This window comes from Melanotaenia boesemani, chromosome 13 (assembly GCF_017639745.1).
Source record: "Melanotaenia boesemani isolate fMelBoe1 chromosome 13, fMelBoe1.pri, whole genome shotgun sequence".
Classification (NCBI taxonomy): domain Eukaryota; kingdom Metazoa; phylum Chordata; class Actinopteri; order Atheriniformes; family Melanotaeniidae; genus Melanotaenia; species Melanotaenia boesemani.
The window spans coordinates 25,049,335-25,072,627 of NC_055694.1; the positions used below are offsets into that span (position 1 = coordinate 25,049,335).

A 23,293-nucleotide genomic window follows, 5' to 3' on the forward strand; every position below is an offset into this window, starting at 1 on the left:
TAGAAAAAAAGGAAAACTAAACACAAGGTAGAAAACAAACCACAACAACTGAAATCAAAGCTAAACAGAAAAATTGTACAGTTTTTTGTTCTTATCTCTGTATTTCACTATAATTTTTGTTGCTGTAGGACCGAAATTTTCACACTGGGGGACCAAAAAAGGATTATCTTATCTTATCTTATCTTATCTTATCTTATCTTATATTATTTTATTTTATTTTATTTTATTTTATTTTATTTTATTTTATTTTATTTTATATTATCTTAAACAGCTGCTACACCTGTAAAGAAACAGTAAATATCCTAAAGGCTTCTAAGAGAGCACTACAGACTATAAGGGCATAAGTGAGAAGAAAAACTGTAAAAACCATGAACAGCAACAAATGTGTGTGGGTGTGTGTCTGCATGTGTGTATCTGTCTGTGTCCATGGGCGTGGGTGTGTATGTAGGTGTGTGAACTCAGCATTAGGGGTGAGTTGTGCAGAGTGATCATACAAATGCAACCACACCCCCTCCAAGGATCCAAAGAAGAGGCAGACCGAGAGGGCCCCAAGCCCCGGGCAACCATGAGCCACCACAGATAACAGAACTGAGACAGCCCACTACAGGAACGACAATGCATCTAAACAGAAGGCGGCAGGGGGAGGCAGCCAGAGGATCGTGGATCAAGGATCATGTATTAAAAGAATCTTACAACCATTTTACAGTTGTTTTACATTTACCTGAATGGTGTATAGTAATCAAGATAGAATAATAAAAATAAATAAATAAGAAAAAAACCCTGGTCTTTTTATTATGAAAATATCCGGAAGCCTTGCTTTCGTCAAAGTTATGCGTCGGCGACGCACACTCATGACACTTCCTTTACAGACTTCAGCGGTAACTTCGCATACTTCATACTGTTATACATTTATTTACATATTTAGCTTCTAGTTAAACTGCATCAATGGCTCTTCAGCGACTAATCTTAACACTGCTTATGTGAAGGTAGGCTGTCTGTGTTATGTCTCGTTTTCCAGTGCAATTTTAGCTGCAGATATTGTTCACAATTCTTAGACATGATATCAAGTTTTAAAACCTGCATTATATTGTTCCCCTGCATTTAGATTCAGAGCAAATTGTAACTGGACATATAATGGAGGTTTTGTTTGTTTTCTTTTTCGTTAGTGTACAGGTTACTAGCTGCATATATTTTCTGGTCATAAGCTCAAGAGTAATGCATTTAGCTAAGGAAATGCACAAATCCTGCTTTTATATTTCATTACAAACAGAATCTAAGAACTGGACTCTTTCATATGACTTTTAAATAAAAATAAATAAATAAAAGTGATCGTACCATTAAGACAAAATGTAAGTTATTTGATCTCTGTACAGTACTAATATTGCTGCTGTGTCTCTAGTCCATGTTCCTTCACTGAAGTGGCCCTTGCTGTGATGCCTCCAACCATGACTCAGATTAGTGATCCAAAAATTGCTTTTGCCTATTTGCGACCGGCCTGTGTCCTGCTCACCCGTGAGCCCACTGTGACAAATGTCGAAACACTCAGTGGCCAATTAAAAGAGGTCAATGATGCCACATTGCAGCAGCTCCAGGAATATGTCCTGTTTCCTCTTCGCTTTGTCCTTAAAGTTCCTGGGCCCAAGAAGGACAAGCTGGTGCAGGCTGTGACTGAAGCCATGAGTTATGTTCTAGAGAACACTTGTGTTCAGAACTGGGATATCCTCCGTGACCTCTTCTCAGAGCTTTGTCTCTGCCTCTGCTGTCCCACGGACCCTGGCAAACCTCTAGATTCGTCAGAGGAGCTAAAACTGGCTGTGTTGAAGTGTTTGGACGCTTTGCTTCATGCAGCTTATGGTGATATAGTCTTCAGACTTTATGAACTGGTCATGCTGCCTGGATTGGGTGCCGCTGTAGCAGTGCTGCTAGCTTTAGGTGAAAAGGAGAAATCTCGAGATATACAGGTAGCTGCCTTGAAGTGCCTCCAAGCTTTGTCTCTGCAGTGTGACTGCGCTCAGGAGCATGTGGTCCCAACTTCAGCTGAGCGATGTTCTGTCGGGAACACCATGGCTTCATTCTTACCTGGAATTACTTTGGCTGTAGCAAGGATCATCACAGGAGATCTAAGACAAGGACATGCTGTAACGGTCAGGGCCATCAAGGTACATTTTGCTGTAATATCCTTAAATAATGGAAATGGGTTCTTCTATACTGGAATTAAACATCTGATTGATTAACAAAAAAGTGTTAAATTAACTGACCACTAAATGAAGCTTAAATAATCATAAATGTAAGAAATCACCACTTTTTATTCATTTTATTATTATTTAGGTGTGGTCCAGCTCTGTAGGGTTGGTAATGGAAGATGCACAGCTGCAGACAAGTGAGCCCTGGAAGTCTCCCCCATCAGACCTGGGTAGGGTTGGGCAGCTTGTGGTCCAGCGGACACCAGACTGGGTGAAAAACACGGCAGGAAAATTGTCTGTGCTGATGAAGAAGATCATCTCCTGCACCTCAGCCCACCTGCACTGGAAGGTACGACTGGGAATGGTTGAACTGGCTGACCATCTGCTGACCAGGTGTAGTCAGTCACTGATAGAGTGTGTGGGACCGCTGCTGGAAGCACTGGTGGGAGCAATCAATGATGAAGAGCCTAGAGTCAGGGAGAGGTTTGTTTGATCATCCATTGTGTGTGAGGAAAATAACAATTTCCTGATTAATTGATACAAGATGTTTACTGAAGTTCCTGTTCTCTCTTTAAGGTGTGAAGTTTCTCTCAGAGAGGTATCAAAGAGGAATCAGAGCTCCAGTAGCAGCAGTGATGTTACCAGTAAGCACAGCAACAGCAGTCAGACGTTCACCGATGTCTTGTCTGAAAATCTCCACTCTTTAGCCACATCCCTTCCCAGACTAATGAGGACCTCTGATGACCAGAAAAAGTTGTTTGTCCTCAATGTGTTTCTGGGGTATGTAAAAATCCTGGGACCGCTCATCTCCGTGGTGCTAAACTCTGCTGCACATCTGGAGAGGATTTCTAAAGCACTGATGCAGGTAGTGTAACAGCCAGGTTTTACCTTGAATGGGAATAATGATTAATTCCTTGCCTTTACTGCTGTTACGTAACAGCATTCATGAATTTTAATGCAAGACTTTATTACACAGTGATGTTTATGTATTTTGTCTTCCTATGATTTTCTTTCCAGATTTAAAAACATAATTCACAATTTAGTTAATTTTGGAAGTTGTCAGCCTCAGAATATAGAAGTTTTTAATTGGATGTTGGTATTGTTCAAATATAAGATGCTGAAGGAAAACCTGGTAGGATGTGCAAGCGAATAGCTACAAAACTTGAGATAGGGAGCTAGTTAATAAGAAGGGTGTGTGTGATGGAGACCCTAAAGCAGGCAAGTCAATTGAATTATTGGTACCCATTAAACCTTAAAGACAAAGTAAAATATTTACTTAAAGCTTTGAACAGAAACCTGAAAATGAGCTTAATTCACTGAAATAATGAAACATGTTATGTCCAAGTAAATCATGTCAAGTCAGTGATTTTGTCAGTTTAGGTGCATGTGAAGGAAAATAAAAAGCTGTCTGGTTATGCCGAAAATCTTTCATGAAGACGGTCAAAGATGTATTACAGAACTGAAATCAAAATGCTTCCAATGGTAACAATATAAGTTGTTTGTAATATAGTTATCATAACATACCTAACATGACTGGCAGAAATATCTGTTAGTGTCTAATAAAGTACAAAACGTGGATTCTTGTAGATAAATTCATTTTAACTTGTGCTGAGAATCCTGCAAAATACAAGAGATCTGGAGCATCAAAAGATAGTTGCATTTTATCTACATAGAGAAAAGATTCCATAATGTTCTACAGAGCGTCATTTATATATATGACTAAGGAAAATTACATAATTTGACTCAATTGAAAGTACAGAATGAATGTCTTTACCAAACCTATTATCACCAGGTTTATGTTATAGCTACTTAAGAAAAAAGGTTACTATGTGTTTTCCCTTCATATCAAATCAGTCATCAATGTAAGATAGAATATTAAAAACCACCCCAGTGCAGCAACCAGCCAAATAATGAATGCCACTCCAACACCTATTCTCTAACCACATACTGTACCGGTGGTTGTGGAGCTGCCATGAAAGGCAGTTTCCTGCAGTTGGGAGCAAGTAAGTGTTCCATGTTGTTCCCAAGGACATTTTGACATGTGGAGAGGTTGAGGATTGAAACACCAGCAGATGGGAGAAGTTTGCCTTTGAGCTTTTCTATCAAACTATGAAAACCTGCTCTACCAGCTGAGCTCTGCTGCCCCCCTCCACTCTCAGTCACCATACAAAAGTTTATGTGCAAACATATCAACACGTGTTAAATATATTGTTTATAGTAAAATGCATAATGAAAATAATTTACGTGGTTACGTGGTCTTTACCTGGTTGTCATGGTTACGTTGTGACTAATGTAGAGCTTCTGCTTGCTTTGTAGTCTGGTCTTTGAGTAATTACAGTTTGTCTTAAAAAATTACTCAAAATAGTTGAAAACACATCAAACTTCTGTCTATGCCTTGTTAGGTGCTTGAGCTGGATGTGATGGATGTTCGTATTGTGGAGGAAAGGAGTTACGCTGATACCATAGGGACAAGCTCAGGCTCTCATGACTCCTACACTGCCCACAGACAGCGGAAGCATTTTCTCTACTTCACAGATGAAAAGATCTTCTGTGTGCTCATGGAGATCTGTCGGACATTAGGTATTGAGCCCATGGATCAAACTTGTCTCGTAAACCTTATGAATTAAATAGATTTTTTTTTACTTTTCTGTATGTATAACAGTACTTAGTATGACTTAGCATTTTTTGTTCCTATGTATAGGTTTCTATGGCAACATCTACCTGCTGACTGACCACCTCCTGGATTTGTACCGCCAGTCTTCAGCATACAGAAAGCAGGCTGCCATGGTGCTAAATGAGATCGTTCGAGGTGCTGCAGGCATTGCTGTGGCAACACAAGGTCAGCATTTGGACACTGAAGTTCAGGGACACCCTGCCACTAAAGAAGACCTTAAAGAAGCAGTGATGTCAATCATAGAGGAATACACCAGTCTGAGCAACTGGCACCTCATAACTGTCAGTGAGGAGACAGATAGAGACCGTCAGGATCAGCAGGTGAGCTTTTACAAGTTCAGATTTTTGTTTGTTTGTTTGTATTTTTCTTTTTAATTCACATGCAAAAATAGCAACATCTAAAAGCCTTTCAGAGGGAGGGGATTTGCCATCAGTGTTTTTTTTTATTTTTGGGATGTGCTTTGATAGGCTGTTAATGCACAAACCTCACCACTTTAAAATGTCTTTTTATTCATCACTGCTGATGGAGTTCAGTTATGTGCATGCTTTTTTGTGATGGCTACATATTTCTTGTGCCTCTACACAAAAAAAACAGCATTATTAAACATAACCTTATTATTATTTTTCCTTCTATAGCTGCTCAGCTCATCCAGACTTCTCTCCATCTCCAGTGATGCCAGCAACAATGCTGCAAGTTCTTTCCAAATGATTCCTTCTTCATTTAGCTCACCTCCACCATCATCATCCACCTCCACAATTCATCTGCTCAACAGCAACATCTGGCAGCTGTGCATCCAACTCGAGGGCATCGCCTGCTTTGCTCAGGCTCTGGGGCGGGACTTCTGTCCACTGTTGATGACCTCATTGTACCCTGTGCTGGAGAAAGCCGGTGAAGAGACGTTGCTGGTCAGCCAGGCAGCACTGAACTCCATGATGGACATCGGTCAGGCTTGTGGCTACTCCTCCCTGAAGGAGCTGATCAATGAGAACTCAGACTACCTGCTCAGTGACATATCGCTCAACCTGCAGAGGCTTAGTCAACATCCACAGGTAGCGCTGTTTGTTTTTGACTTAAAAAGCAAATATCAGGGGCATACATGAATAATAAGTGCAGTAATTAGGGGCTGAAATGAATGAGTGTTAATGCCATGTCTATATAGGATTGCATAAGCTTGTGCCACCCTGTTCATACTTTTTTTTTGGTCAGGCTCCGCGTGTGTTAACAGTGATGTTGACTCACTCGGACTGCAGCCTGCTGCCACTGGTCAGGGACATCGTTCAGGATGTACTGATGGCTCTAGATCTCAGCTACGACCACTCAGCTGCTCTTTTCTGCTCTGTGCTGCACACGCTCATGAAGGCACTGGGTAAGTTCTCAAAAGTAATGTCATCTATCCTATTATGCTAGAAGTGAGTGACTTTTATACAGCCATCACTGATCAATCCATCCAGCTTTACTTCTATCAAGTCTGAAGAAGGCTAAAATTGCAACGTGTCTGACCACTGTCATGGGCTCTGTTTTGATTAATAACCACACAGTAACCAGTTACTTTTAAACCCTCCTTAATCTTATTGTTATCTCAAGAAAAGAAACTTCGTTTTCTTGAGATAACGAGATAAATGATCCGGTTATTAAGAGAAAACGTTCCTTGTTATTTCCAGATAACGATTAAAAGAAAGAATAATATTCCATACGTGCTTATGCTTCTGGAGCATATGCTTCTGTATGTCATATTGTTTCTTTTTTGTTGTTTGTTTTTTTTTTGTCTTTTTTCTAATATCTTTAGCAAGATGGTTTCCCGCCATGTGCAGCAAGCTCAGTAAGTCTGCCAGTTCCAAGCAAGCCTCCACTGAACAGGAAGACTTTAACATTCGCCAGTTCCTGCTGGATTACCGCAAGCAAAAAGACTTGGCAGAGGGCATTGGGATAGAGGAGGATGACAGCGAGGACTTTGGTAATTTGAAGTCTCTTCCAAGACAAAACAAAGCTGTATAATTTGTGTAATGTTGTGAGGGTTATATTAGAATGAACATGGATTTTAGTTAAAGTTTAAAAGGTAGTCATGTGAACATTGCATTTTAACATAAGACAGATGAAGCATTTTGGGTAGAGACTGTGGGATTCATCACTTCATACATTCACTGCCCTTCCAGAGGTCCCTCCTCCTACAGAATGTGAAGATGCTGATGATGTTGGTGGTCCTGATGTGAAAGCAGAGCTGCCGTTACACCTCAGCATTACTAAAGATGTTATGGAACGATGCATTCACCTGCTTTCTGACCCTAGCCTCAGGCTTCGACTAAAGGTGCTGTATAATAGGATGTGTTGACAGATAATGGATTTTTATGATAATAGTCCCAATAGGGTAGTGTTGTACTGACTTATTAAAATACACAAGCATTGTAGAATGATATTAGTATTATATCTGTTAAGCAAAATCCATCCTTCAGTTCAGACCCAGAAGCACAAATGTCAATCCCATGAATAACCTTTCTTTGATGAAAAAGTAAATAAGTTTTATCCAGAGCATTATAAATAGTGTTAAATGTAATAGCTGTATAATATATTGACCAACAGCATATTGAAGCACAGTGAAACTGAAAAAGAAATAAAGTATGTATGTGCTGAGGTAGATGAGTAGTACCTTTAGAAAAGCTAGTAGCTGTTTTTTTTTTTTTTTTTTTTTTTAAGCCTCGAATATAACCTTCCCAGGTTGTGTTATGCATGTGTGAACCAAAAGATGTATTATTCCTGGGTGTACTCTTTGTCTTTGTCCAAAGGTGCTGGACGTGCTCGAGCTGTGTGTGTGTGTACTTAGTGAGAAGGAAAATGAACTTCTGCCCATGGCTCATCGCTGCTGGCCAGCCCTCCTGCAGAGACTCACAGCTGATGACCCATTAGCAGTCCTCAGAGCCTTTAGGGTTTGTAAAGCAAATTTGTCTTTACACTAAACTGGTTATTAGACGTTTTTACCTTTAAACAGAAAATTGTTGCTGGAATACCTGTAGTTTGATGCACATTTTAAGGGCTTATTATGGTACGTATTTAGGGTTAGGTCCTTTTTTCCAGCAGCAAAATTTGTGTTGGGCTACTATTTTCACCTATTTTATTCTTCATTTTTAAATTTGGACATGAATTAGTTTGTAATTAGTCATGCATGTTATAGGATTATGCATTTTAACAACCCTCTTTATTTGAACGTGACTCATTAGGTGCTGTGCACGCTGGGTGAAACATGCGGTGACTTCCTGAGGAGACGGGTCTCTAAGGAAGTCCTTCCCAAACTGAGCTCCTCTCTGGCACGGCAGGCTCCAGTCAGCGCCAAGGCTGGGCCAATCTACACACACACCCTGGCCTACAAACTGCAGCTGGCTGTACTGGAAGGCCTGGGCTCACTGTGCCAGAGACTGGATCTGGGTGAGAGAACAGAAACATGACATGCACACAGTTTCCAAGACAGTACGTAGAGGCATCTGTTATGATTGTATTAGGTATAATTCATAGTATGATAATTATTATAGCAGAGGGATTTTTTTTTAAATAGTCTTAGATTTGTTCATTAAACATTGATGTGTTTGATTCATGCACACACAAACAGATTTTAAAAGGGAAGACACTCAGATAAATACCAAACACTGACTTTATTTCTTATTTTACCACCAGGTGGCAGTGTTATATAACACTGAAAACAGATCGTCACATCAGTCGGTACATCTCATTTCTCCATTTCTGTTTTATTATTTCAGATAATTAGAATGTTGTGATTCTGGATTAAAATTATTTTAAAGATGACTTTGATGATGCAATCCTCACCAGCTGAGCTAACAGGATGGTGCTGCTTACCTGGTTACTCAATAATGCATTCGAAGCAATTTTTCTCCTTTAAACCCAATTTCACCACAGTAACACAAGTGAAGTTGTAAACTGAAATCTGCAATGGCTATGATTTTCAAATCTCATAAAACCAATGTATTTTTTCACAATAGAACATAAAAAACATCAGAGGGTCAGAGATATTTGACAGTTTTTTTAGATCTTGAATTTGGTGATAGCAACATGTTAAAATAAGGCCAGAAAGTGTTGTTAAAAGGAAAGAGCTGGAGGAACAAGTTTCAAGCAACAGGTCAATAACATCATTGGATATGAAAAGAGCAGCTTAGAGAGGCGGAGTCTCTCAGGAGTCAAAATGGGCAGAGGTTCAGCAATCTGCCAAAAGATATATCTACCAATTATGGTCTAGATTCAGAATAATGTCCTTAACATTAGAATTGTGAAGAATCTGACTATTCCATCATCTATGGTCCCTAAAACCAAAAACAGATTATGAGAATCTCTCATGGAAAGAAGAAACCACACGTGATCATGATCCAGGAATGGTGCTGTCTTCTCAGGGCCAAAGCTCATTTAGAATAGATTAAACCAACGTGGAAAACTGTTCTGTGGTCAGATGAATCAGAATTTGAAAATCTTGGATCCCTCATCCGTTGGACTAAAGAGGAAAGGGACCATCCCACTTGTTATCAGCACTCAAATCAAAGCCTGCAACTCTATGTATTGATGCATTAGTGCTCACTGAACTGGCAGCTTGCAAATGCAACGTAAATGCAGAGAGGTGTATATACAGGCCTGACATATTTATTCAAGATAATGCTAAACTGGCTTTGTAGCAGTAGCGTCTAGATGCTCGACTGGCCTACCTGCACTCCAGGCTTTCATTAATTGAAAAAGTTTGGAGCATCATAAAACTGAACCTGTAACAAAGTAGAATATAAAAATGTTTCTTTCTTTCTTTCTTTCTTTCTTTCTTTCTTTCTTTCAAAAGCAGGTGTATATCAGACAAAAATAGGACACAAAGGCTCATCAGCTGGTCTCCTCACCTTTAGGCATTTACAAACTTTTTTTTTTAATGTGTTTTTGATATCTTATTCAAGATGAGCTAATATTTTTGTGAAATTGCGAAATGTCTCACTTTCTATATTTGATATATGTTCTCTGTTTTTTTTTTTTTTAATAAAATACTGGGTTATGAATTTTACACAGCATCCCAACATTTGTTTTAGAACTGGGGTTTGAATAAGCAGCATGTTTAATTTTTTTGTCAGTCACTTAGTGATGTCCTTGTAACAGACATATTAGCTTCAGATCCGCAGTTTGTTAAACAGTGCCTAAGGGAAAATACTGTACTCTAACTGGAACTGCACGCCTCTGTTTTCCTGTGCTCTGTGTGTAAATGTTTAGTGCTTAATGTGGGGGAAATACCATCTGACACACCTGCAACAGTCATTCATATTTTAACCTATTCAAGAACAGGTGTGCAGAGTAGCAGCACTGGCATGAATGTGCAGCTGTTATGCAGATATAAAGAAAAAAAATCACAAATCTGTTGAAACAGGAAGTTTTACATGTGTGTTTTCAGCTTCAATTCTCAGTTAAAGGGGGAATTGATTTTGAGTTGTGAATACACGAGCCTGGTCACTCGCACGGCCGGGAGGTGAAATGGATGATAGCGCTAAGTTCATGTCTGTAACACCCTCCAGCTGGAACTCATCACCGACTGATGAAAAGTTATCAGCTGGTGACTCCATGTATCAGAGAGGTGGCGGGGTTGTCTGCAGCCTTTGCTCAGCCAGCAGTCGTTTTAGTGATGTGGATTGCAGTGTAATAGGAATTACCCTTTTTTTTTAAATTGAAGATTTGCCCTCAAATGTATTTAAATATTATTTAAAAAGGCAGCTTATGAATTTTACCCTCGTTGTCCTCTTAGCATTGTTGTAAAACTTAAAGTATATTCTGAACAGCATTGCACAATGACTAAATCTTTCACTTCAAACGCTCACATTCAGTAGATAATATAATATCTCCCTGAATGTAGAAGCTGAGAACAAAATGCACTACAGTGTGTTTGCAATCCTGGATTATAACTGTGTTGCTCTGTGAAGGTTTTAAGAGTGTGTGGTTTCAGTTCACATTAGGTGTGAATTGGACTGGGTTTAACATGAAATGACCCAACTCAGCAGTAGTAAAGCAGTAGTGGAAGTTAGTGGCAAAGTGCAAAGTCTGGAGCAAAAGTTCTTATATACAGACACAGTAGGCAGCAATAAGTTTCATTATTTAACCACACTGCACTTTTCTGAGCTTTAACTCTTTGAGTTTCGAAGTAATGTGCGAAAGAAGGGTGAGAAAAGCAACTGAGCTCACCACCAGAGGAGCCGTCTGTACTTGTCTTCAGCAACAGCAAAAAATGTTCGTAAGATCTGCTTTTTGATCAGATAAAGACAGGGTAACTTGCACATTGCTCTTTGATATTGTTACAGTGTTTTAAGCAATTTAAGACCACTTAAAATATGTGTTTACAGCATAACAAGACACACATTATGGTCAGAGAAGAGAGTTGGAGTTAATTGCATCTTTCACACCTGGATTCATTAGAGTTTTATCATTGTTAATGAGGTTTGATTCATGTGAGACTTGGGTGAGTAATGACCCACAGGTGGCTCTAAATAAATGCCTACCAGTCAGATAGAACTGAGGAAACATTTTGGAAGATGACTGGCATTTCGTTAAGAGCTTTTTTTCTGTTAAATAGGTCATTTTCACTGTCATTATTACAGTCAGTTAGGCAATTCTTTATAGATAAACTTGGAAGCATTAACTGTGTCCTCTCTCATAAATGTGAATTGCTTCCTGTGACCTATTTCACAAAGAATTTCAGCTCTTCTCTGATATACATAACTTTAATGGCTTTGTCAAACTCAGCCATGGTTAATCGGTCCTCTGGTTCATCATGAGGTCCAAGTTAACTTGAATTATCCGTAAAAAATTAAGCCATTGTCCAACATAAAAAAAATGGATTTGCAATTTCATCTCTGAATTCATCATTATCCTTTGTTTGTTGGTCTTATGCTTTAAAAATGCATCTTCCCCTCATTTTTGTTAAAAATCTTTTATATGGCTATTGATATTTAATCAAAAACCACTGGATCTGACTCATGTAGAGTGGTAGCTAATATGGGTCCATCTGTTTAGATCTTTCTTTCTTTCTTTCTTTCTTTCTTTCTTTCTTTCTTTCTTTCTTTCTTTCTTTCTTTCTTTCTTTCTTTCTTTCTTTCTTTCTTTCTTTCTTTCTTTCTTTCTTTCTTTCTTTCTTTCTTTCTTTCTTTCTTTCTTTCTTTCTTTCTTTCTTTCTAGGAAGGTGCTTCAAAAGCATTTATATCTGGAAATTTGCTACATCCATTCAAACCAAATTAAAATTTGGTCTATAAATATCAAGTCATTGGAACCAGGCAAAAATATGTTTAGTCCTTTTTTCCATTACATTAAAGAAAGATATTGTCGGTAGGTAGCTTTTAGGGTTCATATGCTTAGTTTTTCTCTCTTGGTCTTGCTGCACTTCTCCTTTGTGTCAGAAAGACAGAGATTTGGTGTTAGAGATGAAGAGAATGCGAAAGAGCAGGAAAGAAACCGTCGGCGGCTGCAGCCTCACTTGTATGAATACCGATTTGGCTACAGCTTACCTCTGGGATGCCTGCAGCAAGCCAATTACCAACCTTAGTCACAGGGAGAGAAAGACAGAATCACACATTGATGACGCCAGTGATACATTTCAACCCCAGATCTACCTTCACCTTCAATTCCACCAAACCTAACAACATGGCCTTCTTCTCTATGGTATTTCTCACTTCTCTGCTTCACCCCACAATCACCTTGATTCCACAAAAGACTACAGGCTATGAATGCAGCAGCAGAAAAGGAGGAAGAAAAGGGATAAACCTGGTTGCTAGATAATCCCATTTAACTCTGAAAAGTGCAGTGCTGCTGTTATTCTTGACTCACAGTGAGCAGACCTGTTCAAGCCAAGTGTGGGTTGAATTGGTAAATAGAGTAAGCAGAGAGGGAGACAGACATGTTTTGAAATGAGGCTTGAAAGGCAGCCCAGTTTGCCGCTTAGGGAATTGCTAAATGTCTGCTGGGAAGGATGGAGAAAGAGAGGCAAAGGGAGAGAAATGGGAAGAGGAGATGAAAGAGTAGAGAGAAGCTAGTTGGATGGAGGGAGCAGGAAGAGAGGCAGACAGGGGAACAGAGGCCGGTGTGTCAGTAGATAAAGCTACTCGAGCTAAGGAAACAAAGATGGAGGGAAGGATAGAGGAAAGCAAGTTCTTGTTTTTTCCCAGCAATTAAGAGTAGACGTGTGAAATCCAGAGATGTACAGACAACCTGCTGTGAATTTTTTTCCTCAGCTGCCTCAGCAGTTTCTCTCAGCTCATTAAGAGTTAGCTCAGGTAAGGTCTAAGCTTGGACTACTTTTTCTTCTTTCAGCTTCTTCTTTTCCTCTTTTATCCTTCCTCTTTTCAATCTGCTATCCTTACCCAATATTCCCAAAACTAAGACAGTTTATTCTGCTTCATTTTAAAAAAGTGCAGCCACACATGCATTAAAACCCGGAAAGCAGAGGATTTATCAAGCCTTTGTTATTTTTAAGGTGTTTCTGAACGCCCTTTATTGTCGTAATTATATTTTTAAGGTGTTTACGTTCATGAAAAGCTGTATGCATTTTGATGTCTGCATAAAACCAAATCCAGTGAAGGTCCTGCATTTCCCTGTCTTAGGTGAAGCAGACCTCGATGCTGTTTGTGAAGCTTGTCTACCCTACCTGAGTTGCAGGCAGCCCATCAGACTGCAGGAGGCCTGTCTGAGGTGAGACTTTATTACAGATATTTGTAGTGGTGGGAAATAAATGATGAAGTACATCATTTAACTACAGTTGAATAACACGTTTTTTTGTGTAGGATTGTCACAGTTCTACTCTATTGATTAGAATGTTTAGTGCTGAAGGTGAAAGTGTTGTAAATTACATTGTTTTTGCATTTGAATAAAACAAAATGACATGCAGGAGTGATTTTAACAAATTAAAATTAAATGAGCCCATTTTTTCTTTTGTTTCCATTATATTATATTTCTGTTTGGCTGCTGTGATTTATATAAAATGATGGATTTTTATAAGTAAATATTGGAATAGACTCCACCTCCATATTCTGTCTGTGCTGCAGACATGTTAATAAAGCAGTTACATTTGCATGCAGAAAACAGCTAAATCCCATGTTTGCTTTTGATACTTTGATTTCTTTGAACCACTAATACCTTACTATTTTACTCCAAGGATAGAATTTTTTCTTTGATTGTTTATTAAGTGATAGAATAAATAATATAGTGATAGAAATAATTATTATAAATCTTTCAGCATTGCCCTATTTCTTTCTTTCTTTCTTTTAACCTTAGTAAAGGTTTGTGGCAGCACATGAAATTGCAGGTTAGACTCTTGACCTTTTTTAATCTTCTGAAGCTGCATTAGAAAGACTGCTCGTCTTTAAAAGTGTCCAAATGAGTTTTGCTGCTGGTTTGCTCGCAGATGGCCACCAGACATGATGAACCAAGACATAACAACAAAATCCACTCCAAATGTCAGTCTCTCAGACTGGTGGACTGGTCCCCTGTGGGTCCTTTCTTATACTGCAACATATCTGAAATATTCTCTTTCACTATATCATGTCAGGGGTGCTGGGCTGTAACAGGGTAAAATGGGGTTCAGACCTCACCTATTACCATGGATACAACTAATGATGAGCGTTTGGTTGTACTTGCATTAGCATTTTATAGTAAATATAAGCAGTGTATTGTTGCTGTCAGAGCAACACAGATAAATGCTTGCACACTATATATGACTAGAAGTCATCTAACTGTCCTTAGTTCCAATGCTTTTGAGAAACGGCTCTTAAAAACAAGATTTTTGAGATGTGTTTTAAAGTACTATTCGGAAAATGGGTAACATGTAGTATGCCTAATTCTCCTGTCACCAATTAAATTATATCAAATACACTTAAATATTTAAGTTTGTGTCTTTTTTTTTTAAAAAGAGAGTTTAAGTAAAGAGTGAATAGTCAAACCAGCAAACCTGCTCAGTCTGTCACTTGGGATTACATGAAAGTGCTTTTTCATAGAGCTAACCCTGGAACGTTTTCTCTCCCTACAGTGTTTTCCGACACTTAATCCAAGTGGATCCGGACACCTTCTGGTTTATTCTGAATGAGCTGCACTGCCTATCATCCTACACCCCGCCCCACCCAGACCTCCATCCTGTACAGCTGAACGGGATGGGCAGACCCAGAGACGAATACTCGGACAATGTGTTGAAACTGCTCCAGGAGGAATTTGATCCCATTGCTGAGACGATTAACCAGCCAGTCATTTGATGTGATTGTCTCATTAAACCACTGATTCCAATATGTTGATTAATTGGAGGAAAATCCGACATCTAGGCTGAATACAGCCACCAGTTATGATAAAAATCATGCCACACAGCTTTCTGTATTCAGCAAGGCAAGAATACGAACGTTAGCTTTGTTGTGCTGTTGGCTGAAGTAACCAGGGACAAAGCTGTCAGATCCTCTACATGCAGTCACAACATTCATCTTTCTCACCTCAGTAAATGTAGAAAATGCAAATATTAAATTTACTGTTTCTCTTCATGCCATTTCTTTATTCTCAAAGAGATGTCTTATTCTATTCTGGGCGACCCTGCTGGTTTTAAATACACAACCTCGTGTTTCAGTTTGTCTAGAAACATTTGGTTGATGATGGCCCTAATTTAGCTTTTTAACTTCACATATAACCATCAAAATAGATGCCAACCAATAGAAGATAATTCTGTGTAATCAGCTGACATCATCCGATGAAAACAATAATTTGCACGTTGACATTTTAATAAAGGTTTCATCCCAAGAGGTGTAAGTGCCTGAACAGACATCAGAAGCACTTCTGGGATAATTATTTTATATTAGGAATAATGCTGATAAGATTCTTTATTTTTTCCCTTTTTTCAACAGATCAGAATAGAAACTGAATGATTGTAAACTGATCCTACACAGAGCATAATATATCTTATTTCTCTTTGCCACAGAGCTCCTCTGTTATCAGAAAACTCACCTGTAGGCTCGTCAGTTAGCCACATCGTCTCTGTGCCTCACCAGTTCATTCATGTGACTGTTATAGGGGAATGTGCAGAGCAATTTATATTTCATTGTATAGTAAATCACAGCTGAAAAAAGCCCACAACAAATTCACAATTAATGGCTGTTTGAGTCAGAGATAATATTCTAGATTATATTACAGTTGAATATTTGAACATAAAGTTCTTGCTCTTATCATTTAGGTAATTACAGGTACATGTTAAAAACAGCTTCTATGTTCTTTTACAATTTATATGTTGAAAACTATCAAAAGTGTGATTAAGGAGTAACTTATAAGCTTAAATAAATTATGTCATAAACTACTTATTACATGTACACACACTAAAACAACAATAGCAACAGAAATCTCAGCATTTGGATATCAGTGAAAATCATTTTATGTTATCAGCTCTTACATCTTCTTTGTTCTTGCCAATTTTCCAGTGTTATTACAAAAGTACAGTCATTTTAAGCCCTTTTTTACACATGAAATGCAAATGACATGAGTGGTTTCATCCATCAGTTAAAGCAATGGCATTCAGTCATTCAGATGTTTTCCATTAATGCTTCTCATGCCTCATTCAGACAAGCCGATGAAAGTGACTAAATGAGTAACGACAGGTAATATTAGATGGTACGTGATATGATTTATGATTTAATAGTCTTCTTGACAGTCACGGTTTTCTCACATCACTGTAACAATGCATACTCGTATGCTTTTTACACAGTGGTTGTTTAACCTGTAGGTGGTGGATGAAAGCAGCCTCAGCTCAGAGAGTTTAATTGTACTCGTGTTAAAGCACAACTTTTAATTTGAAAAAAAAGCCTGATATTTTATGATAATTTTACACTGTCAATCTTTAGAGTGAGATCCCTTTTTTAAAAAAAAGTCTACAACTTTATATATCAGTTCTTTATTTGTTAAAACATATAATGTGTATCTTATCAAGTGGCAGGGCAGAAGGTTGTGTATCTCTGGCCAAATACAATGCATAATGACAGCGAGACTGGCCAATCTGTTACTGTTTTCAAAGGTTTGTAAAGTTCAAGAGATGGGTAAATGAAGGAAACAGAAAACCTGTTCCATTATCGCATCCCTTAACCGGCGACAGAATCTCCAGCCTCCCCACCTCACCCATCCATAATGAACGTATGAGGCTTCTGGTGTGGGAAAACAAGATCAGCACATGTTATGTATTTAGCTGGCCTGGCTTTATGCTAGCGAGCGCAGCACAGCGCCTCTTTATCTCATCCTGTGCTGTTGCTATTTATCCTGCTGCCAGTGCTGACAAGAGCACCATTAGTCATCAGCAGCAATGGGAAGGGAGCCTTTGGCAGCCCCCATTACATGCAGTCAACTGCTTAACATCGTTCCTCCTTAATGCCCATGGACAGACAGACGCACAGAGTAAGGGCTGAAAGTTAAACCTCAGCACAGCAAAACCCCTGGAATAAACAATAGTGTGCAGGAGGGTTTTTCACCTTTTGACATCTTTTAAAGGTGCTGTTTTTGAAATAGCAAAAATTCAATTATACCTATCAACATCATTTGATGGATGTATCCGTGATGTTATATAAAGCTATGTGCTAAACAGCAGAGACATTTATTGGGGAATTCCAGTGTGTTCCATATTTTTCTGTAATACCACTGATCAGGAGAGAAGTCACTGCCGTGTCTAGTCTGCTCTGGAGCTAACAGAAGAAGACTCAGTAGCCAGTGCACCAGCAAACAAGCAAATTGGGGCAAACAGAGCATAGTGATGAATAGAAGTTGCTGAAAAGGACAGTAATTATTACAACAATGGCAGAAGCTTTTGGCATGCAGATACACCTTTAATGCCAGCATCTCCCACAAAGAACCATTCAGCAGCAAAGGTAAGAAATGGCAGAGAGAGAGAGAAAGCCACAACAGGAATAAATGTTGGTGTTGCTTTTCTTCAATGGAGACAGGTTTTTGGACATTAAAGGAAATTTGAGGCAGAATTTAAACTTTGTTAGACTGGTAAGTAAATAGGTTGTTAATATTGTGTGTCTGACCTTTTGTCTGTGTTAATGTGACGCTGAGCCGCCTCTGTTTGGTATACGAATTACCACGGAGAAACAGCAGTGGAATATTGTTTTTGTTTTTTTTCTTGTTAAAGTAAAAGAATAATTAGAACTTCTTTCCACCCGTTGTTTTTCCACCTGTAAAAACTTAAACTAACAAATTATTCTTAAAGAGAAATGGAAACTAACATCTTGCCCAGTAAAACTCAGCTCCCTTGTGGTGATAAGTTTGAAAATCAACCTTTAAATAATCAGACTTACCAGATATTTGCTGTTGTTTCATATTCAATTTATTTCATTTGATAAAGGCATACATTTAGTGTGGGACCAGATATTCTAACAGAAATGTACATTTTTTCCCTCATCAACAGTGATCTCTTCTTTACAAAACATTAAATCAAAGTTACTGGTTGAAAGAAAACCCAGTCAGGCTGGTCACCTCACCGTGCATTACATCAACCTTGCAGGCTGCATACAGCGACTTGCCCGCAGTAACAGAAGGGCTGTTGTTGCTCTGACAGATAACACAGCAGAGAGGTAAAACACTCATGGCCTTGAGATTGACGACTATATAAAGTGAAGCAGAAAAGAAAGTTGATTTCAATGTTTTACTAACAGCTTCCTCTCACATCTTACCCTCTTCCCTCAAGGCTTTATGTAGCACGTTAACACCATTACTTTGTCTGATCCCTTAGAGTGAAGTTTTTCCTCACATTGTGTGCTCCTTATCAACTTTATAGACAAGGCTTAAGCTTCGTACAAGCATCTAAGCAAAGAGTTTATCGCAGACTTGAAAATGGCAAAAATACAATGGCCTCTCAGAGCTTTTCAAATCAAGTCGCAGGCTCTTTAAAATATAACTACACTGTCTGCAGCCCTGCACATACAGTTGTGTTAGAAACACTGAACAAGTACTAAGATACATAAGGGAAACCCCTTTCTGAGCAGCTATGGAGAGAATGTCATTCGTCTGTCTGTACAGCACTTTTGGAGAGAAAACGGCTTTGAAAAAAAAGACTGAGTTGAGACGTATAAAGTAGAAAAAGATTCAGAACAGATGGTAATATAACTTTTTTTTTTTTATGAACCAAACTCATAAATGACAAAAAAATATACTCACATACTGTTTTTGTGTATGATTAGTTGAAAATCTTTTTAAGAAAATTACTGAACATGCACTAAGTTTATTTAATTTTATACAGATTTATATACAGAGTGGATTAGAGGCTTAGAGTGGAGGGGATTGAGGCTTATTATTTTTATAACAGATGACCACTGAGCATCAGAAACCAAGCTAGGAAATGAATACAACACTGCTCTTCTCAAAAAGTAGATTTTCTACCAACATCATATGTCATCTTTTTATTCGTAGTCATGATTCAGAGGCACACCAAACCAGTTGTTAATTTAATTTGGTAGCATGGATTTAATCTTTCAACAGCTTTCCAAACTAACGAGGCCAACATGGAACAATGCAATCGATTCCCAGCAGTCTGAACAACTAGAAATGTATTGAACTTGCAGCACAATGGGGTGAAAAAATATATTTTCTGAACTGAAAAGCAGAGTGAGGGAAAAAAAATGTTCTTTGTTTGTGTCCTGTATTATTTGCAATTCTGTATTGAAATCCCACACTCTCCAAACTACCAGTGTACTCACTCAACCTGAAATAAATGAAGACTCAATCTGTCCTTGATGAGCACTGCTGCTATGGGACCTTCATAAATTCCAGCTGAAGAAAGCATGTTTCTCTCCCCTGAGAGCAAACAGGGAGAAATAACTTGCTGATTTTTGGTTGATTACAGCTTTTGCATCATATTCATATCCATTAATGAGTTCACAAAAAGATCCAATGAAGTTTGTGGTCTACGTATAAATCCAAGCAGTGAGACTTGACAACATTTCCAGGGAAATAATTAGGCAGAGTTTAAATCAGCGCAGTCTCAGAAGAAAAAGAAGTTATTCTATGGATGTTAGAGTACTTAGAAAATGCTGCATTTCCTTTTTTCTGACTGTTTTTAAATGGCAGAGTAAGGCAGTGGAGTAAGTGTGAGTATGAAAGATTGAGTCGTTTACAGTATCTAAAGTACAATAGTGGAACAGAACACTGGTTAATAATAAGACTAAAGTCTTTTTTTTTTTTTTTTTTTTTTTTTTTTTTTGTTGGTGTTGAAACCAGAAACAGTGGAGCTGCCTACATCTACATCAGCCCCCTCCCATTGCTGAATGTTGAGAAGCCAGGCTCTACAGACACTGACCAGTCCAACCCAGACTCATGCACAGCAAGAAAAGCAACATTCCCTGCAGAGCTTACATCCCTTTGTTCCAAATAAGCCGTACTATACATGGTTAAAGATTCAGATTTTTGTCTACCGGCCTGCACTCTGTGGGAAAAGCAGCTTTTAATGCTGTAACAAACATCATGTTATGCAATCCTTCTGTAATCTGTCGCTCAGCTACAACAGGTATTTACAGCGCACAGCTTGGCTCGTTGGTGCAGTCATTCTGGCTGTGGTTACTGTCCACGTCTCTCTTCCTCAGCTCTTTGCCTGACTTGTGTTGCTGACTGCTGTCACCATGGCTGTGGCCAGGGTGGGCGGCTGACGAAGGCCGCTTGCCATGATCCTGGTGGTGCTCGTGACTCTGGTGATGGCTGTGCTCTTTGGTGCCGCTATGAGACTCCCTGTCAAAGAATCTTACACCTCTCTTGGTATCGTCCAGAGCCTCAAAGTTATCACTGTTGCTGTTGGTGATCCTGCTCTCCGGCACCACCTGCAGGTATGCTCTGACGCGGTGGTGGCGGGCACCTGCATCATCGCTGAAGTCAATGACACGGCATTCATAGGTACCCTCATCAGAAGGCTTGACCCGGGAGAGACGGAGTTTATGGGAGATGTTGCTTCCTACAACCTTCACAACCTAGAAAAAGTAGTAGGGACAAAAGAAGAGGAGTGAGAAATTATGGTAAGACTGAGAAAACTATACGCAGTGCAACATTTGCTGAATCAAAGAACCAGTACTGTCATGACATCAGATTTTTGCTCCACAATTATGATTACTGAAAGAATTTCTTATGATAATGTGTTGAAGTGTAGATAAAACAAAAAAGGGGAAAAGCAGCTGAATGAATCATTGGCTTGTTGAATTTTCACACATTACATTCAAAATACATGTAAAGTAAGAAGAGTGCAAATAAAGAATAGTTACAAAATATAAATATAAATTTATATATATATTTTATATTATATTATAAATTACATAAGGCAGTCAGATGAAGTGTTTAACAAAAGCAGTGCATTATTAAAGCAATACCGATGTCATTTTTTAATATCACACTAATCGTTAGTATCAGCCTTTTGTGACAAATGTATGCTCAGCCAAAGCCACAAGAGAAGGATAATGGTTTGTCAATGCTAAAATGTAATGATGAGAATGTTATCAGTTTGATGAATTGCAAGAAAATGAACACAGATCATAAGCTGGTCATACCAAACCAGGAAAACCAGTGGTGGCATAACGACTTATGGTACTTAACTTTTAATTGGGAGAGGAGAGCGGGGATATTTACTTGTTTTTAAAAATAAAAAAGTACTTCCTCTGTAAACAGAAATGTCCACAGTGAGTATTACAGTGTTTTTTTTTTTTGTTTTTTTTTTTTCGGCACACCAAACAGTACATGGAAAAATAGACATGAGACACGTTTTCAGTGCTAATGTGCATTAATTCGCCATCATATCAGTGTTATGGGATGCTTTGTTTTCTTTTATAGACATTTTGCAAATTTTTGCCTAAATCTGCTATTGGCATTACAGTGAAAATAATTTCTGCATAAAATGACCCTTTTGGTGATTAACACATTTATAAACTCAATGTGAGGTGAGCGAATCACTGCCTCTCACAATCTCAATTTAAGGCCTTTTTATTCTTCCAGTAATTATTATGCAGTGATGAAATAATTTCTTATAGTGAATTTGTTATTTTATTGTGATAGCTAAAATAAATATGTACAAAGCCACAGCAAAATACAAGTTTTGGTTTGGAAAACCACTTCCTGATGCCTTCTTGTCATAATGAGGCTGTGTGACAAACTTTAAACTACCACCAATGTTTTTCATTGTTATTGTTAAAAACACTGTTGTTTTAAAATTGGTTAAGGTTAAATAAAGAAGACATATTTCTTAGTGAGGTAAAAACTTTTTCTATTTCTATAAGGGCTAGCTGTTCCCATTAACCTCCATTCTTCTTCTCCTTGCTCCAGTTAAATATTTTGCCAGTGTATTCATCTGGCAGAATACATATTACCTAAAATCATTAACTGACCTTCTCATTTAACACTCAAGAATACTAAAAGAGGAAAATTAGCATCCTTCTTGCCATCACACTCAAGCTATCTATGAATATCTGAACACTGGTTATCAGGATACAGTTTTTATGAAACTGTATTCATTTTATGTTTGCATATGGAATATGTTTAAGGTTTAAGATCATAAATTGGTGTTTTCCTAATTTAAAATGAGTGATTTAAACTGAATATAAACTTACACTAGATGAGAGAGCTGATATGAATACAAAGAAAGAACATGAGAAGTGCAGCATGAATGTGGTGCTGAAATAATTGTCAGATAGGCTTGAAAAACGCTCCACAGCTTCCCCTCCTCCAAGCCAATCACTCCTACTCCCATAGAGACAGTTAAAGGTGCTGCTGAACAAATTCTATTTGGAGCCATTTCTTCTCCGGACCATTTCTTGGAGGTAAAAGCTTTGCACGTTCACAGTGCAACACTGTTGAGATGATGAGAGTGTGGAGACATCATGAGATGTGACACATCAGGATATAAATACAACTCCATTTGTCACCCACCTTCATCCTTATGATACCAATAGATGTTTGTGTGCATGTGCACCAGCGACAGCCCCTACATTTGTGCCTGTGTGGCAGCATGTAACAAAAGCTTAACATTTCAAGCTTACTATTTGTGACTTTGTGTCTGCATATGTAAGGATCTTTCATGTTTTTGTTTGACTTTAAGGATGTGAGCCAGCATCTATTATATACAGAGAGCTCATAATGATTTTCCAGCTGCACAGCCTGCAGTGTTTGGCTCCACCCACACAAACACACACACATCATACATGTACTCGGTCACCCAAACTGCAGATGGTGCCTTCATTACAACGAATCAGCAGCAGCTAGTCTGTTGAGAGGGAGGAGAGAGGCTTCATGTTTTCTGTGTGTGTGCATGTTTCTGCACATGCAATTTATTTCTTTAACTTTACATATTTATTTGAAATGTTAAAATTTGTAATTATGGGGTGAGATTTAGACAAGAAAAGGGGATGACTGGAAAAAAAAATCTGATTTTAGACTTCATTTGCTCTGTGGATAT

At 38.4% G+C, this 23,293-nt stretch overlaps 2 protein-coding genes across 2 annotated transcripts in view; one reads left to right on the plus strand and one right to left on the minus strand.

Moving 5' to 3' along the window:
* Positions 1-863: 863 nt before the first annotated feature.
* On the plus strand, positions 864-15,633 carry tti1 (TELO2 interacting protein 1). The gene is made up of 14 exons (XM_042004675.1): positions 864-986; positions 1,400-2,159; positions 2,329-2,666; positions 2,760-3,048; positions 4,586-4,763; positions 4,885-5,177; positions 5,493-5,906; positions 6,064-6,223; positions 6,644-6,811; positions 7,011-7,162; positions 7,638-7,778; positions 8,070-8,274; positions 13,464-13,551; positions 14,885-15,633. Exons 2-14 carry the CDS (start codon positions 1,434-1,436, stop codon positions 15,102-15,104), a joined length of 3,372 nt encoding a protein of 1,123 aa, XP_041860609.1. The 5' UTR covers positions 864-986; positions 1,400-1,433; the 3' UTR covers positions 15,105-15,633.
* A 2,545-nt stretch (positions 15,634-18,178) lies between these two features.
* The window catches only part of LOC121651419 (V-set and transmembrane domain-containing protein 2-like protein), a 47,775-nt gene continuing 42,660 nt past the window's right edge, over positions 18,179-23,293 (minus strand). The window contains exon 4 of the mRNA XM_042003614.1: positions 18,179-20,825. Within this exon, the coding sequence (XP_041859548.1) occupies positions 20,376-20,825 (450 nt within the window). The 3' untranslated portion in view covers positions 18,179-20,375. The remainder of the gene's footprint in view (positions 20,826-23,293) is intronic.

Bases quoted from the DNA above. Each gene is read 5' to 3' on its own strand.
- tti1 (XM_042004675.1), top strand. From the start codon at position 1,434: ATGCCTCCAACCATGACTCAGATTAGTGATCCAAAAATTGCTTTTGCC. The intron at 2,160-2,328 runs GTACATTTTGCT...ATTATTATTTAG, and splicing joins TAACGGTCAGGGCCATCAAG to GTGTGGTCCAGCTCTGTAGG. The intron at 7,779-8,069 runs GTTTGTAAAGCA...GTGACTCATTAG, and splicing joins CAGTCCTCAGAGCCTTTAGG to GTGCTGTGCACGCTGGGTGA.